Source organism: Pan paniscus, chromosome 3 (genome assembly GCF_029289425.2).
Source record: "Pan paniscus chromosome 3, NHGRI_mPanPan1-v2.0_pri, whole genome shotgun sequence".
Taxonomy (NCBI): domain Eukaryota; kingdom Metazoa; phylum Chordata; class Mammalia; order Primates; family Hominidae; genus Pan; species Pan paniscus.
This window is the reverse complement of record NC_073252.2, coordinates 74,328,478-74,342,787: the sequence shown is the minus strand read 5'-3', so window position 1 is coordinate 74,342,787 and position 14,310 is coordinate 74,328,478. Positions and strand designations below refer to the sequence as shown.

Here is a 14,310-nt window from a genome sequence, read left to right as displayed (position 1 = left end):
TGAAAGTGAAGTCCATGACAGATGATTCAATGTAGTTACTTCTATCTTTTTATGAGCACAAAGAAAATAGTTGAAATAGGAAAATTTTAAATACAAAAAGTCACTAATTTAATGACAATTATACAAGTCTTCAAAAAGAGAAGACAATAAAAAACTTTCAAAAAGCAAACCTAAGAACACTTACTGGCCCTACAGTAAAAAACACAATAAATAGTTGCCTTTCTTTTTGAGGGATGATTAAAAACATCACCATCACCATTACCACCTACACATTTTAATAGGCTACTTGAAGAACTTAATTCTTTGCTAAAAGTGGGCAATGTCCCTTTAACTCACTGGAAAGGTTACTACATTTCAGAAATGTAAAAACTTATAATTTTAAAGAAGCGTTTGATGAGAAATGCTGATATAAGTAACTAAAAGTTTAGTTAGTTACTTTAAAGGAAGTCTGCTTTGAAGCAAGGGTACTCACAGGAAGGGTCTGAGACGGCCGTATGAGATGATTTTCTTGAACTCCGAGAAGAGGCAGAAGGGGTTGGGCTGTGATCAAACCTTTCCAATGCTTCCTTGAGACTGACTGTGTTTATACGATTATCTGACCCAGAATCTTGGCTCTATGGAGACAGAGTAAAATAAATGTTTTCTTGTGGTTCAGTTCAGAGATCTCAAATTCACAATACTGTTAACAACAAAAAAATCAGTTTTTGTCTATAACAAGGCAAAAGTACCTGTATGTACATACACATGTAAAGAAATGAAAATTTATGTGTTATAGCCAGAAAGTTTTGGCTTCATTTTCTATTTAAAGAAACAGAAGAAGAATGAAGTTGGAATATCTTACACCATATACAAAAATTAACTCAAGACCAGGTGTGGTGGCTTACACCTGTAATCCCAGCACTTTGGGAAGCTGAAGCAGGCAGATCACCTGAGGTCAGGAGTTTGAGACCAGCCTGGCCAACGGGTGAAACCCCGTCTCTACCAAAAATACAAAAATTAGCCAGGCATGATGGCAGATGCCTTGTGATCCCAGCTACTCGGGCGGCTGAGGCAGGAGAATTCCCTGAACTGAGGAGGCGGAGGATGTAGTGAGCCGAGATCCTGCCACTGCATTCCAGCCTGAGCAAAAGAGCGAGACTCCATCTCAAAAAAAAAAAACATTAACTCAAAATGAATCACAGACCTAAACGTTAACAGCTAAAACTACATAACTCTTACAAGAAAACATAGGGGAGAAAGCCAGGTGAATGCCTGTGGTGCCAACTACCCAGGAAGCTGAGAAGAGAATTGCTTAAGCCCAGGAGCTAGAGTTTCATAGTTTCATACAGCGACACTAATCTTTCCCGTCACCAATGTTTCTTTCTCCATCAGCTCATTCTCATCAGTATACAAACATGCTGTTATTTCTCTCAACTTAAAAAAAAAAAAGGCAAAAAATTCCTTTAAGCCCACTTTCCCCTCCTACCACTGCCCCATTTCTCTTCTCTTTGTAGCAAAACCCCTCCCTATTCACTGTCCCTAATTCCCCCATCCTGGAAAACTGTCTTTTAAACCAACTCTAATCATGCTTTCACCCACACTGCTACTCCACAAAATCTGTTCTTATTGATCACCAATGAATTAAATGTTAAAGTTAATGCTCAGTTCTCAACACTCATCTAAAATTTAACTTATTTCAGCTGAATCTGATACAGCTGATCATTCACTCCTCACTGATACTCTTGTCTTCTAAGTAACTTCCTGGTTTTATTCCTAACTTACTAGCTATTACCCCCCTGTTGTTGATTCTTCCTTGTCTCCATCACCTCTTAATATTGGAGTGCTCCAAGACACACCCATCCCTTTGGTGATCCCATCAAAATTCACGATTTTGAAACCATCCACACATTGAAGTTTCTCAAAAATATCTCAGAAGGACCTCGTCCCTAAACCCCAGAGGGATCATGATGCTGGCAGTAAATATGGTGGGAAAGTAGACATAGCTGGCGTGTATTTTGGAAACAGGGCTAATTTAGGATTTACTAGGATTGAATCTTTGCATAAGGGAAAAAGAAGGATAATTAATCTCTGTATTACTTCAGTTTTCATAATGGTCCCCTAATCAAGGAACCCTAGATTTTAAGAACTTTTCTCAGAAAATAATGTCTTCTACCAAAACATACTATGTCCTCTTCTTCTAAACATACAAAACCTCTTTGGAAAAGTTCTTTCACGTGGGATCCATGAAAGCAGGGAAGTTGTTTGCATTATTCAGTGCTGTATTCTTAGCATCTAGATCCATGCCGGGTAGAAGGTACTTTATAACATTTGTTGAATGACTGAATGACATCTACCATATTGTCCCCTGGAATGCTGCCTATTTAACTCAAGTTTTATATAGATTTTTGACTCTTTTCATTCTACTTATTTTCTGCAGGTCCAAAAATACTGTGGTAGGCAATTTCTGACATGGCTCACAATTCCTGCCTCCTGATATTCATGCCCTTGCATAATCCTCCCATCTTGAGTGTGGGCTGGATCTACTGATTTCCTTATATAATGCATAGAATAGACAAAAGTGGTGAGGTATCAATCCTGTGATTAGGTTACAAAAGACTGTGACTTCCATCTTGCAGGTAGTTTCTCTCCCTGGCTCATCTTGCATGCTTGCTCTGATGGAAAAGGTCACCTGGAAACGAACTGAGGATAGCCTTCAGCCAGCAAGAAACCAAGGCCCTCAGTCCAACTGCCCATGAGGAACTGAAGTGTGCCAGCAACCACTAAGTGAGGTGGAAACAGATGCCACCTCAGTTGAACTTTGAGATGACTGTGGCTCCCACCAACACCTTGATTACAGCCTCATGAAAGAATCTGAAGTAGAGGGTCCAGCTAAACTGTGCCTGGACTCTTGACTCACCAAACTAGGAGATAATAAGTGTGTTGTTTTATATCACTAAATTTTGGAGTAAGTTGTTACACAGCTATAGATAACTAATATACTACACTTCTGACCTGATATAACAAAAAAGAAACCAGAGTTCCAATTCTGACTATAATTTCCCAGCCAGTGTCTTTAGGGAAGATTTTTTTTTCCCCTCTTGAAACCCCAATTTCAGTATTTTCAAAGTGGGGATATTACCTACCCGATAAAAATATCTGATGTGTAAATTATATTTCATAATTCATATAAATAACCTAGCCAGAGACTAGTACATCACTGGGAATAAATGGTAGTTTTAATCTGAGATCAGACACGTCTCTCATCCAATTTTCTTTTTAGAGGCAGGTGAGACTCTAAAATATTAAATTAAAAATAAGTAGTAAAGTATAATCACATCCCTGTTATAAGTGAGGAAATAAAGTATTTTTGAAAAATAGTTTTCCTATTAATTATTGAGTTTCATCTTTTATTGGGGAGAAATTAAAAATAATTTTTTTTAATTATAAGAAACATACTTTGTCAGCAGCTGTCTCAGGAAGAGACTCTTCAATGCCAAGTTCTCGTCGTCTTTCAGCCCTAACTTCTGCATAACTACAAATGGAAAAAATAATCAAATTTTAGTGTTTGGTCATTCGTTTAAAATACTGCACAGCTGTAACTATTCAGTGTTGTTACGTGTCTCATCTGTTCATCTAGACTATTTGCTATGTGCTACACAAACCTAAAATATACCTATAATGTCTTAATTTAACTTGCATTTTTCTAGGTATCTTAAAGTTTCATACACTGCTGTAAACGATCCATAACCACACAATACTTAAATTAAGAAAAATAAATAAAGGAAGTGTATGCTTATCTACCTACAGTTTTCCTTTTACATGACTGACACTACTACATAAATGACAGTAACAACTTCTGCTGTAAAGCACAAAATTTATATCAAGACTTATATATCTATATCATTCCTATATTATATTTATATATAATGCCTATAAGTAAATTTAATAATATATTGAAAGGATCTATCAGCAATTGAGAAAAGAGCACTTTGTAGTTCTTTAACAACTTACGCATAAAAGTTACATTGCCAAAATCATCATAGGATGTTATAATAATTCAGAAATTCTCTAAAAGAATTATTACCTTACTACAGTGTGAGTACAAACAATAAACTCTGGCCTTGAATTCCACTGATGGTAAGTGATATAATAATGAGTCTGAAGCCAAATCCACTGTTGCCCCTTAGTCAGGAACCTATAATAACATGATTTGCCTTTCCCATATTGCATTACTAAAAGGAAAATAGAGAAATATTTTTTCTTTAATTCATATTATATAAAGATTGTTTTTTAACCAAAAGCTATCATTTACATTTAAGTTTACACATACTATTATTTTTCTGGCCTTTTGATAACATATATGTCAATATGAAAATGTTATTCTTTAGAGCTAGTTTAAGGTCCCAAGCAATTATCAGATCTACAGTGCCCAATTCACAGCTAGTCACTGCTGATCTTACAATCTTTCCATACACAATTAATACTTAAGAATTCACACTGCTGACTTCCTCCTGCCTAGATATACAGAGGGTAATAACAATAAATAATCACCCCTGAGTTTTTTCTCCTAACTACTCTGGCAGGCACAGAATCTTTGAAGCATTTAATTTTAAACCTTAACTAACCAAAATCAAAGTAACTGAGTCTGAAGTAACTGAGTGCAGTAACTGCCAAAACATGTGCTGTGGATTTTAAGTTCTGAAGCGTTTTAACAGATATTAAACAAAAAAATGGGTTTTGGGCCAGGTGTGGTGGCTCACGCCTGTAATCTCAGTACTTTGGGAAGCAGAGGTGGGAGGATCACTTGAGGTCAGGAGTTTGAGACCACCCTGGCTGACATAGTGAAACCCCATCTCTACTGAAAATACAAAAATTAGCCAGGCATGGTGGTACGTGCCTGTAATCCCAGCTACTCACGAGGCTGAGGCAAGAGAATCACTTGAACCCGGGAGGTGGAGGCTGCAGTGAGCTGAGACACGCCACTGCACTCCAGCCTGGGTGACAAAGCAGGACTCCATCCCCCCCCCACCAAAAAAAAAAAAAGGGTTTGTAGTTAAATTAATTTGGGAAACTTTTTGTTAAATAGGTGTCTTCAGTTTTCTCAAAACCTAGAGTATGCTAATGCATGTGCAGATTCTCTGAGGGATTATGAAGTGTTTCCCCATCTTCCTTGACTATAAAGTCTTTTTTTATGGACCAACATTGGGTGGAACAAACCTTAGGAAATGCTAGTCAAGAATCTCTCAATCTGTCCCCCCACCCCCCAACCCCGCCGCCACCACCTCTCACTCTCTAAGGAGGAAATCAAGGTCTACAAACAAACTTGCTGTCCAAAGTTACCCAGCTAGTTAATAGAGGTATCAGCTCTTTAGACAACATCATGGTGCTTAATGCCCACATCTTTTGTGCTGAAATGACTTTACTCTGAAAATTTTCCATAGAGTTAATGCTATTATACAACCTGCTTCATTTTCATACAGTGAGGTTTATAACAGCAGCATAAAACGTCATGAAAAGGTCTAAAATATCTAGTTAAGCTTTAGTGAACACTCAAGATGGTAAGCATCTGGGAGGAGGATCAGAGAAGCAAATAAAACATATCATTAAGGCAAACCTCATCATTAAAACAAACTTCTAAAATAAATACATGTGATAAAAAGAGTAGGCCTAGGCTCCAATCCTGTCTCTGCCACCAATGAGCTATGAAATTATGGGTGAATTACTTAGCCTTACTGTGTTCTCAGCTTACTCATGAAGATAATAATAGTATCTACCTTTTAGAACTGTGATGGAGAATAATGAAGATAATAGATGTAAAGTGTTTAGAACAGTGCCTGGCACAAAGGATGATAATGCTCCTGCTCTAACAACAATAATAAGCAGATAACACCAAGCACTTACTATGAGCTTTCTAAGACAGATTTTCCAGACATGTACCTAGCTCCTGAAGATTCACATGCCTCAAAATCAAAATTTAGGAAACAATACTCCAAAAGTTTGAAGTATTACAATTTTCAAAGGAATCTACTTCTCTTACTCCAGATATAGAGCTCACGTGCTTCAGAACAAGGTGTATTAGATGCAATATTATAAAATTCTACTTATTATAAAAATAGGAACAAGTTTAATTTAAACTTGATCTATGATTCCTACTACACTGGTTATATACATAAAGCAAAATCTTTTAGCATATTTCAAAAATATGAAAATGATTATAAATCTGTGTCTTACTAACTATCATTTCAGGACAGGACTTCTGCTTATAAAAACAGTTATTATCACCAGAAATGTTAAAATCTACTTACAGTGCTCATGACATTTTGCCAAATTTTCTAGGTCATCCACATGATAGTAATCATAGCCTGATGTTCCCAGAACTTCAAATGGCAAATACCCTATTATGGGTGGTGCCCTAAATTACACAGAAAACAATCATTATTATAAGTTTTTCCATAATAAGAAATATTTCAACTAGAAATAAACTTTGGGGGGGGCTTTATTTTTCAAAAAATGGGAACAGGTTTCAAAGTCCTAATTTAAAAAAAAGTTTGCCCTTGATCCATTAATTTCAAGAATTATATAACATGACTATTACCTTTTCATGGAATTTAAAAATGGAATTACCTGTGATCTAGAAACAGAAACTTCCATTCTAAACTATGTCTAGATGTAAACTCTTCATTGGGTTCTTCAACAGTGCACATTTCCTACAAATAAATAATTAAAATTTATAAATACTTTGTGTCCTTAAGAATATTAAATATTGCTACATATAAAAATAAGTCATGGCCAGGTGCAGTGGCTCACACCTGTAATCCCAGCACTTTGGGAGGCTGAGGTGGGCAAATCACTTAGGTCAGGAGTTTGAGACCAGCCTGGCCAACATGGTGAAACCCGATTTCTACTAAAAATACAAAAAATAGCAGGGCACGGTGGCGGGCACCTGTAATCCCAGCTATTCGGCAGGCTGAGGCAGGAGAATCACTTGAACCCAGGAGGTGGAGGTTAAATAAATACATAAATAAATAGTCATTACTAGTTAACTTTTCCTAAACAAGTTAGTTGTTTCTATGTATGTATATATTTACCTATTTCTTTGTTTGACACAGGGTCTCACTCTGTCACTCAGCCTGAAGTACAGTGGTGTGATCTCAGTTCACTGCAGCCTCAACATCCTAGGCTCAAGCGATCCTCCTGCCTCAGCTTCCCAAGTAGCTGGGACTATAGGGATGCACCACCACGCTCGGCTAATTTTTGTATTTTTATTTGTAGAGGTGGGGGTCTATGTTGTCTAGGCTGGTCTTCAACTCCTGGGCTCAAGCAACCTGCCCACCACAGCCTCCCAAAGTGCTGGGATTCTAGGCATAAGCCAAAATGCAGGCCCTTCTAAACAAGTTAATATATTTTAATTTTCCAGTACTAAAGAATGTGGTAATAAATAACCTTTAGATGCAAGCTTTTGGGTGGGTACTTCTCACTCTACACATTTTCCATTCACACATGCCTATAAACGCTTATTCAAAATTCAGACCTCTCTCCTGAATTACAGTTCCATATTTCCAAATATCTGAATGTCCTCATACATCTCAAATTCAATATGTCCTAAAATAAACTAATTGCTTTACTCCTCACACCCAATCACACAATTTTCCGTATTATTCTATACATGTGTAGTGGCCAGTGTCTAGAAATCTGATAGTTAAAAAAACATACTCTTTCATTTTTACCTTTCATCATCTAAGTGGCCATTACTAAATCTTTTCCATTTCATCTAAGTATTTTAAAAATCAATTCTATCTCATCCATCTTGAGTGCATTGGTTTAGACCCCTGCCATCACTGATTTGCTACAGTGTTCACCAGTCTCCCTGTCCTTCAACTCATCTTCTCTTCTAGGGCCACAATTACCTTACCAATACTCAAATATTATACGACTTCCCTGCTAAAAAACCTTCAGTGGTTCCTTGTGCTAAACTCTCTTCAGCATGGAGAAATAAACAAGAAAGAAACAAATTTTATTTCTGGTTTCTGATTACTTTTCTAGCCTTACCTCCCACTCTCTCTTCCCCCTCCACACACTAACCCTAGACTCTAGTCATACTAAACAATGTATTCCATCCTGCCTCTGTGTCCCTGAATGACCTGCAGCACTCTGTAATAGTTGAGAGCTTGGGCTTTGAGAAAAAAACAATTATTAATTAACAGAATCAAGTCCCAGTTTCATCACTAATAGCTGAGACTTTGGGCAAGTAACTTAACTTCCCTAAGCCTCTGTTTCCTTATAATGTAAAATGAGGGATCGTAATGGCATCTAACTTATAGGGTTGTCATAAGAATTAATGAGATAACGCATATAAAATACACAGCATGTAGTAAGCACTCAAATGTTAACAACTATTATTTCATAAGATCAAAACAAACCAAGCAAGACTGGCTTAAGATCTTCTATTAATTCAGTACTTTGTCCTATACTATGATGTCCCCCCAAATTTATTTGAGACAGAGTCAGACTCTGTCTCAAAATAAAATGCAAACACAGTTCACTGCAGCCTCGACCTCCTGGGCTCAAATGATCCTCCCACCTCAGCCTCCTGAGTAACTGAGACCACAGGTGTGTAACACCATGCCTGGCTAATTTTTTGTATTTTTTGTAGAGATGGGGTCTTGTCACGTTGCCCAGGCTGGTCTCAAACTACTGGGCTCAGGCAATCCTCTCGCCTTGCTCTCCCAAAGTGCTGGGATTACAGGCATGAGTTACCTCGCCTGGCCCCGCCGAAATTTTAAATCTTAGCCTGGCTGCCTCTTTCCAGTCAGTTTCTAGTGGTTGAACTCTTTCACTTTCCCACTTCCCTACTTGTCATCTGTTTGTTGGGTCCAGGAAATAAAAATAAAATACCTAATTTTACATTTGAAAAGGTAAGTTATATGTGGCAAAGAGCCACTTGTACATTTCAAATAAAAATTTAAAAGTGACCTTCTAAAAATAAAGATTCCAAAAACCTAGATTTTTGGACTTTCCCTTTTAATAGAGATAATGAACAACACACAAAAGGATCCTAAAATCTTCCACAAAAGTAGGGCAATACTGATATATAATAATCACTGGTTAACTGCAAAGGATATATACTAAAAAATTAGTTATACAATTTAATGAGTGTCTTGATAACTCGTCGTTTCAAAAATATTATCATGCATATTTAATGACTCATAGCCATTCCACCTCAATGTCTGCAGGAAGTTTCAGGCAGTTCTCAGCATATGAACTGAAATCCCCTTTGGGAAATAAAATTAAAAACATACCTTGATGAACTGAGGTGTAGCTAACCTGACAGTAGCTACAAAACAAACTCTATCTTCATAAGATGGCCTATGTGTGCGTTGTATAGTTCCTTCAAAACCATTGTGTGCTGAAGAGGATACTAAAACAATAGGGAAATATGTATCATCAGTTATGCCAGCAAAACCTAATTGTCACTGATATTCAAACATCTATGTCTTTAAGAGCATAGAAAAATAACAAGTTAAAACACATTGTGAGAGAAGCATTTTAACTCACCACTGTTTAAAGATTTGAAATTTCCTATAAATTTTACATATTCATAGGTAGATGGCTCCTTTGGGTCTATTGTTCCTCGCAGCATATGACAACAGAATTCTAACTGATTTTTTGCTGAAATAAAAGAGATTTTAAAAATCACATATTTGTGATATAAAACAATGATATACCACATAAAGTAAGATCATAAAAGTTGTGTAAGTTTACAACCATTATTTTCCCCAACAGAAGTCGTCAATGACATTTAGTTCATAAAAGTAGAGTACCTTCAGGAGAGGATCTCACTTTGTCTTTAATAGAAAAAATAGATTTTCTGGTGCAAACAACTTAATGTTTCCCTATTTTTATCTACTCATCCTTTTCATTCTTTACTCACTTTCAAAGGAAAGTTTTGCTTCACATTCTAAAGCTAATCCTTCCATATCTACCATTTATATAGTCTTTCCTATTTTCTCTAGGACCCGGGCCACATCACTGTTCCTTATTCCTTTAGCATCTACACCTTTGGGTCCTTACTTTCTTCTTTTTTTTGAGACAGGGTCTTGATTTGTCACCCAGGCTGGAGTGCAGTGGCATGATCACTGCTCACTGTGGCATTGAACTCCTGGGCTCAAGTGAGCCCCCTGCCTCAGCCTCCCAAGTACCCAAGACTACAGGTGTGAGCCACCATGCCTGGCTAATTTTTAATTTTTTGTAGAAATGGGGTCTCACTATGTTGCCCAGGCTGGTTGCAAGCTTCTAGGCTCAAGCGATCCTCCTGCCTCAACCTCCCAAAGTGGTGGGATTATAGGCGAGAGCCACTGCACCTGGCCAAGGGTCCTTACTATCTACTTTTAAATTTGCTCACGTCTTCCATCTGAAATAAAGGAGTTTCACTAATTATTTGGTATTATAGATCTCCTTCCTTTTCATTATGGGCTCCATCTTCCATATATTCATTTCCCTTAACTTCACACACTGTGACTTACACCTCTACAGCAATTATTCTTCTCAAGATTACTAACATTTGTATTGTTAACTTCAATGATTTTTCATTTCCACTTCTTAAAAGTCATCCTTTGTCATTCCCACAGCATAAACTTACCTTCCTACCTTACTGACTATTCCTATCTCTTCTGCTAATCCATTTTCATACTAGGGGTTTTCACAAAGGTTCTTCTGATCCTAAATCTCTCTCTCCAACTCTAGCATTTTACGTGAGACAAAGTTACCTATCATTTGCTTTCAGGACATTCGAACTTGATTGTCCCATCAGTAACTTAAATTCAAAATACTTGAAAGTGAATTTATCTTTCTTTCAAGCTCCCTTCGTCTATGTATGCTTATTTCCCAAGTTAGAAACCGTATCAATTTGGTCTCTTCTCTTCCCATCACAAGTCCCAAACCTAATCTGTCATCAAGACCTGCTACTTATTTCACCAAGGAAGCCTGCCAATTTAGTGCAGTTGCAAATTACCTTGCATCTAGGTAACCGAAATATGTATTCATTATGCCTCCACATTCTGCCACTCTGATTCAGTCTTGCCTATTACTCTTAGACTTGTAATTACTTTCATGGTATTATTTCCGCACTCAAGGACTAGTAACACCTTTCTTTGCTCACTACTTCAAGCTTATATTCTTCGGTTATTATCATCATAGATGGCTTTATCATCTAACCTAATCAGTTCAAAATCTATCTATCTTCAACCTTCCCCACTGATGATTCTTAGTCACTTGGTCACCTGAGCCTACCACATCAAGTCCTATTGAGTTTACACACTTAACAGTCATATACTTTCCTCTCCTTTTTTTTTGAAACAAAGTCTCACTCTGTCACCCAGCCTGGACTACAGTGACATGATCTCAGCTCACTGCAACCTCTGCCTCCTGGGCTCAAGTGATCCTCCAGCTCAGCCTCTTGAGTAGCAGGAACTACAGACATGTGCCACCACACCCCAGGCAATTTTTCTGTTTCTCTTTATTGTATAGACGGTGTTTCACCATGTTGCCCATGCTGGTCTTGAACTCCTGGGCTCAAGCGATCTGCCTGCCTTGGCCTCCCAAAGTGCTGAGATTATAGGCATGAACAACTGTGCTCAGCCCATCCTTACTTTTATTGCTAGGATTATATGGTTTTCCTTTTTGTCTCCCAGTCTGGTCCTTTTCAAAATTTTCTGAGTGATTTTTTTTATCTCCCAAACCAGATGACGAAAGTGGCAGCAACTTTTATAAGCAAGGTACTGCTGCTCTTTCTAGGCCAGAGATGCTGGTGAAAGATGCTTTCATTGCAATGAAGACCTGGACCTCCATGAGGCAAAACAGCTGTTACAGGAAAAGTAGTCATAGTTACTGTACCAGGCAGGATGGCCAGCTTGATCATCAGAATGGTCTGATCCATAAGATCTCTGGTTGTGTTTAACTGAACCCTAGGAATGAAACTGAGGAGTAACTCCATAAAGCTATCACTTGATTTGCATAGTAGGAAATCTGCAGGTCAGGTGAGCACAGCCTGAGTTGAGCCACTATGATGAGAAATCCAGGGCACTTATTCAGCTCTCAGACTCAGGGTCTCTTTATGAAGCAGAAGCCAGGTAAGCCTGGGGTAGGCAACCCACCGCTGCAAGTCTTCTTCCTAGCCTTCTCCAAATGAACTTTCCACTATTTACCTGATTTTGTTTTTCCTTTTTTTGCAGATAACAAAACTACCCAAATCTCCTTCACTGGCTCTCTACTCTGTAAAAAATAAAACTCAAATTCCTTAGCCCCTTTATAATTCTGTCCTTATTCTTTCTCTAGACACAAATTTTACCACCTGTACAACCTCAACTTCATTATGGCCAAAATGACCTACCGAATTTTCTAAGCAATTTTCTCTGTGTTTTAACTTGTGTTTATTCTTTTGGCATGAAACTTTCTTTTTTCTGGGGCAAGAACTCTTTTGTATATCACTTGTTTAACTAGGAGATCAGCAAGCCATTTAATTAAGACTTTTCTTAAGTATTCTTGCCATTTTCATTTCTGTTCTTGGAAGCAGAAGCCTAAGCTCTTTCTGCCAAAGGCTTTTATTTAGTTCTCCAGCCGATTTTATTCTTAGTAGGGTCTTCAAAGCAAACACCTTCTCCTTTGTCTTCCTATTGCTATCTCCAAAGGGTTCCACCTTTCTTTCTTTTTTTTGAGACAGAGTCTCGCTCTATCGCCCAGGCTGGAATGCAGTGGTGTGATCCTGACTCATTGCAAACTCAGCCTCCGGGGTTCAAGCAATTATCCTACCTTAGTCTCCCAAGTAGCTGGGACTACAGGCATGCACCACCATGCTCAGCTAATTTTTGGTAGAGATGGGGTTTCGCCATGTTGGCCAGGCTGGTCTCAAACTCGTAGCCTCAAGTGGTCTGCCCACCTCAGCCTCCCAAAGTGCTGGGATTACAGGCATGAGCTACCGGGCCTGGCTGGCTTCCACCTTTCTAATTTTTCTCTCCTTGTTCTATGTATTTACCTCAAGCAATCCATTCCATCCATGGCTTCAAATACTAATTGTAGGTATCTATTATATACAGCCTAAATCTTTCTAAGTACCAGACTAGAGTGGCCTAATGGTCAATGTCATATAAACTTGGTTTTAAAACAAGGCTTGAAATGAATTCTCCAAGTCTAATTTTTCTCAACTCTCGCTGAAAGGCCATCCACTCTTACCAAAGTTATAGATACACACAAATTTGTGTGTGTGTGTGTGTGTGTATCTCAATTTTTAGACAGTATGCTATAGAATTTGAGGATTCAAATACAAAGAATCTTTAAGATAATGTATTAGCATATGAGACACATTTAAAAATAATGAAAAAGGTGATTAAACAAGGTATCTAATAGCTAATGGCGAAATGTACTGCTGTAACAATTCTGGATTTTATACAGGGTAATATATGAAGAAAATGAGGTACGCCGGTCAAATAAATTTGTCAATGGACCTAGTAGAAATGTCTGATTTTACCATAATATGTTGTGTATCTTGATGGTGAGAACTATTTTCACTATTGTTCATATTTTTATGATACAGCACAAGTACCTAGCAAATTAGATACATCTAACAAATGACTGTTTAATTGTTTAATAAAGTAGATAATTTATCTTTATATTTAATAATTTTAAAAGAAACATAGAAATTTTTTCCAGTTTGAGTGTCCAATTGGGTAACAATGGTGAAAATTAGAATGTTTAATTTTCCCTTATTAAATACAGTAAAGTTTTATTTATAAATTAATAACAATATATTGCCAGGTCTCACTTTTGCATAAAATACAGCTTTATGGCATAATGGGAGTCCAGGATTTATTATAACAAATAAGATGGGATTTCAATATACACTGAAATAGATTACAGATTTTTAATATGGTCACAATTTCATTTTATATGTATTTTAATATTGAAAAAGGACCTAATAGGGCATATGGAGTAATGCTGTATTTAAAGAAGTCTGTATTTTTCATAAACTTGCAAAAGGATAGTGCTACTGAATATAACATTTGACTTTTTTGCTTAACAGCTACTACTTACATTTTAAATATTCTGGGGTTAATGAATCACTTTCCAGCAGATGAGTAGAGAGTATTTTATAAACCTCTGAATGTTCCCCTTCTGGGATAAAATTAAATATACTTTGATCCACAAGATCAGACTGAAAAGAAAATTGTTAAAAGTAAAATAATGATTCAAGAGACAATTGCTTTAAAAGTACATAATCGCTATTAAACACAGCAGTTAACTTTCAATTATCTGTGAAAACCAACAAATGTCAAGTTA

The 14,310-nt window shown here is 37.2% G+C and overlaps 2 protein-coding genes across 17 annotated transcripts in view; one reads left to right on the top strand and one right to left on the bottom strand.

Moving 5' to 3' along the window:
• Window positions 1-3,777, top strand: part of TMEM165 (transmembrane protein 165) — a 57,383-nt gene extending 53,606 nt beyond the window's left edge. The window contains exon 6 of the mRNA XM_034958804.3: window positions 2,616-3,777. Within this exon, the coding sequence (XP_034814695.1) occupies window positions 2,616-2,683 (68 nt within the window). The 3' untranslated portion in view covers window positions 2,684-3,777. The remainder of the gene's footprint in view (window positions 1-2,615) is intronic.
• CLOCK (clock circadian regulator) overlaps window positions 1-14,310 on the bottom strand; it is a 117,021-nt gene that overhangs the window by 21,541 nt on the left and 81,170 nt on the right. For all 16 annotated transcript variants that reach the window (XR_010111977.1, XM_063603818.1, XM_055111544.2 and 13 more), the window contains 8 exons: window positions 14,065-14,185; window positions 9,535-9,648; window positions 9,279-9,397; window positions 6,604-6,686; window positions 6,285-6,391; window positions 4,064-4,211; window positions 3,436-3,511; window positions 473-614 (listed from right to left, as the gene is read on the bottom strand). Coding sequence is in view for 15 of the 16 variants with exons in the window: in XM_063603818.1 (XP_063459888.1) it covers window positions 473-614; window positions 3,436-3,511; window positions 4,064-4,211; window positions 6,285-6,391; window positions 6,604-6,686; window positions 9,279-9,397; window positions 9,535-9,648; window positions 14,065-14,185 (910 nt within the window). In the remaining variant the exon portion in view is untranslated. The remainder of the gene's footprint in view (window positions 1-472; window positions 615-3,435; window positions 3,512-4,063; window positions 4,212-6,284; window positions 6,392-6,603; window positions 6,687-9,278; window positions 9,398-9,534; window positions 9,649-14,064; window positions 14,186-14,310) is intronic.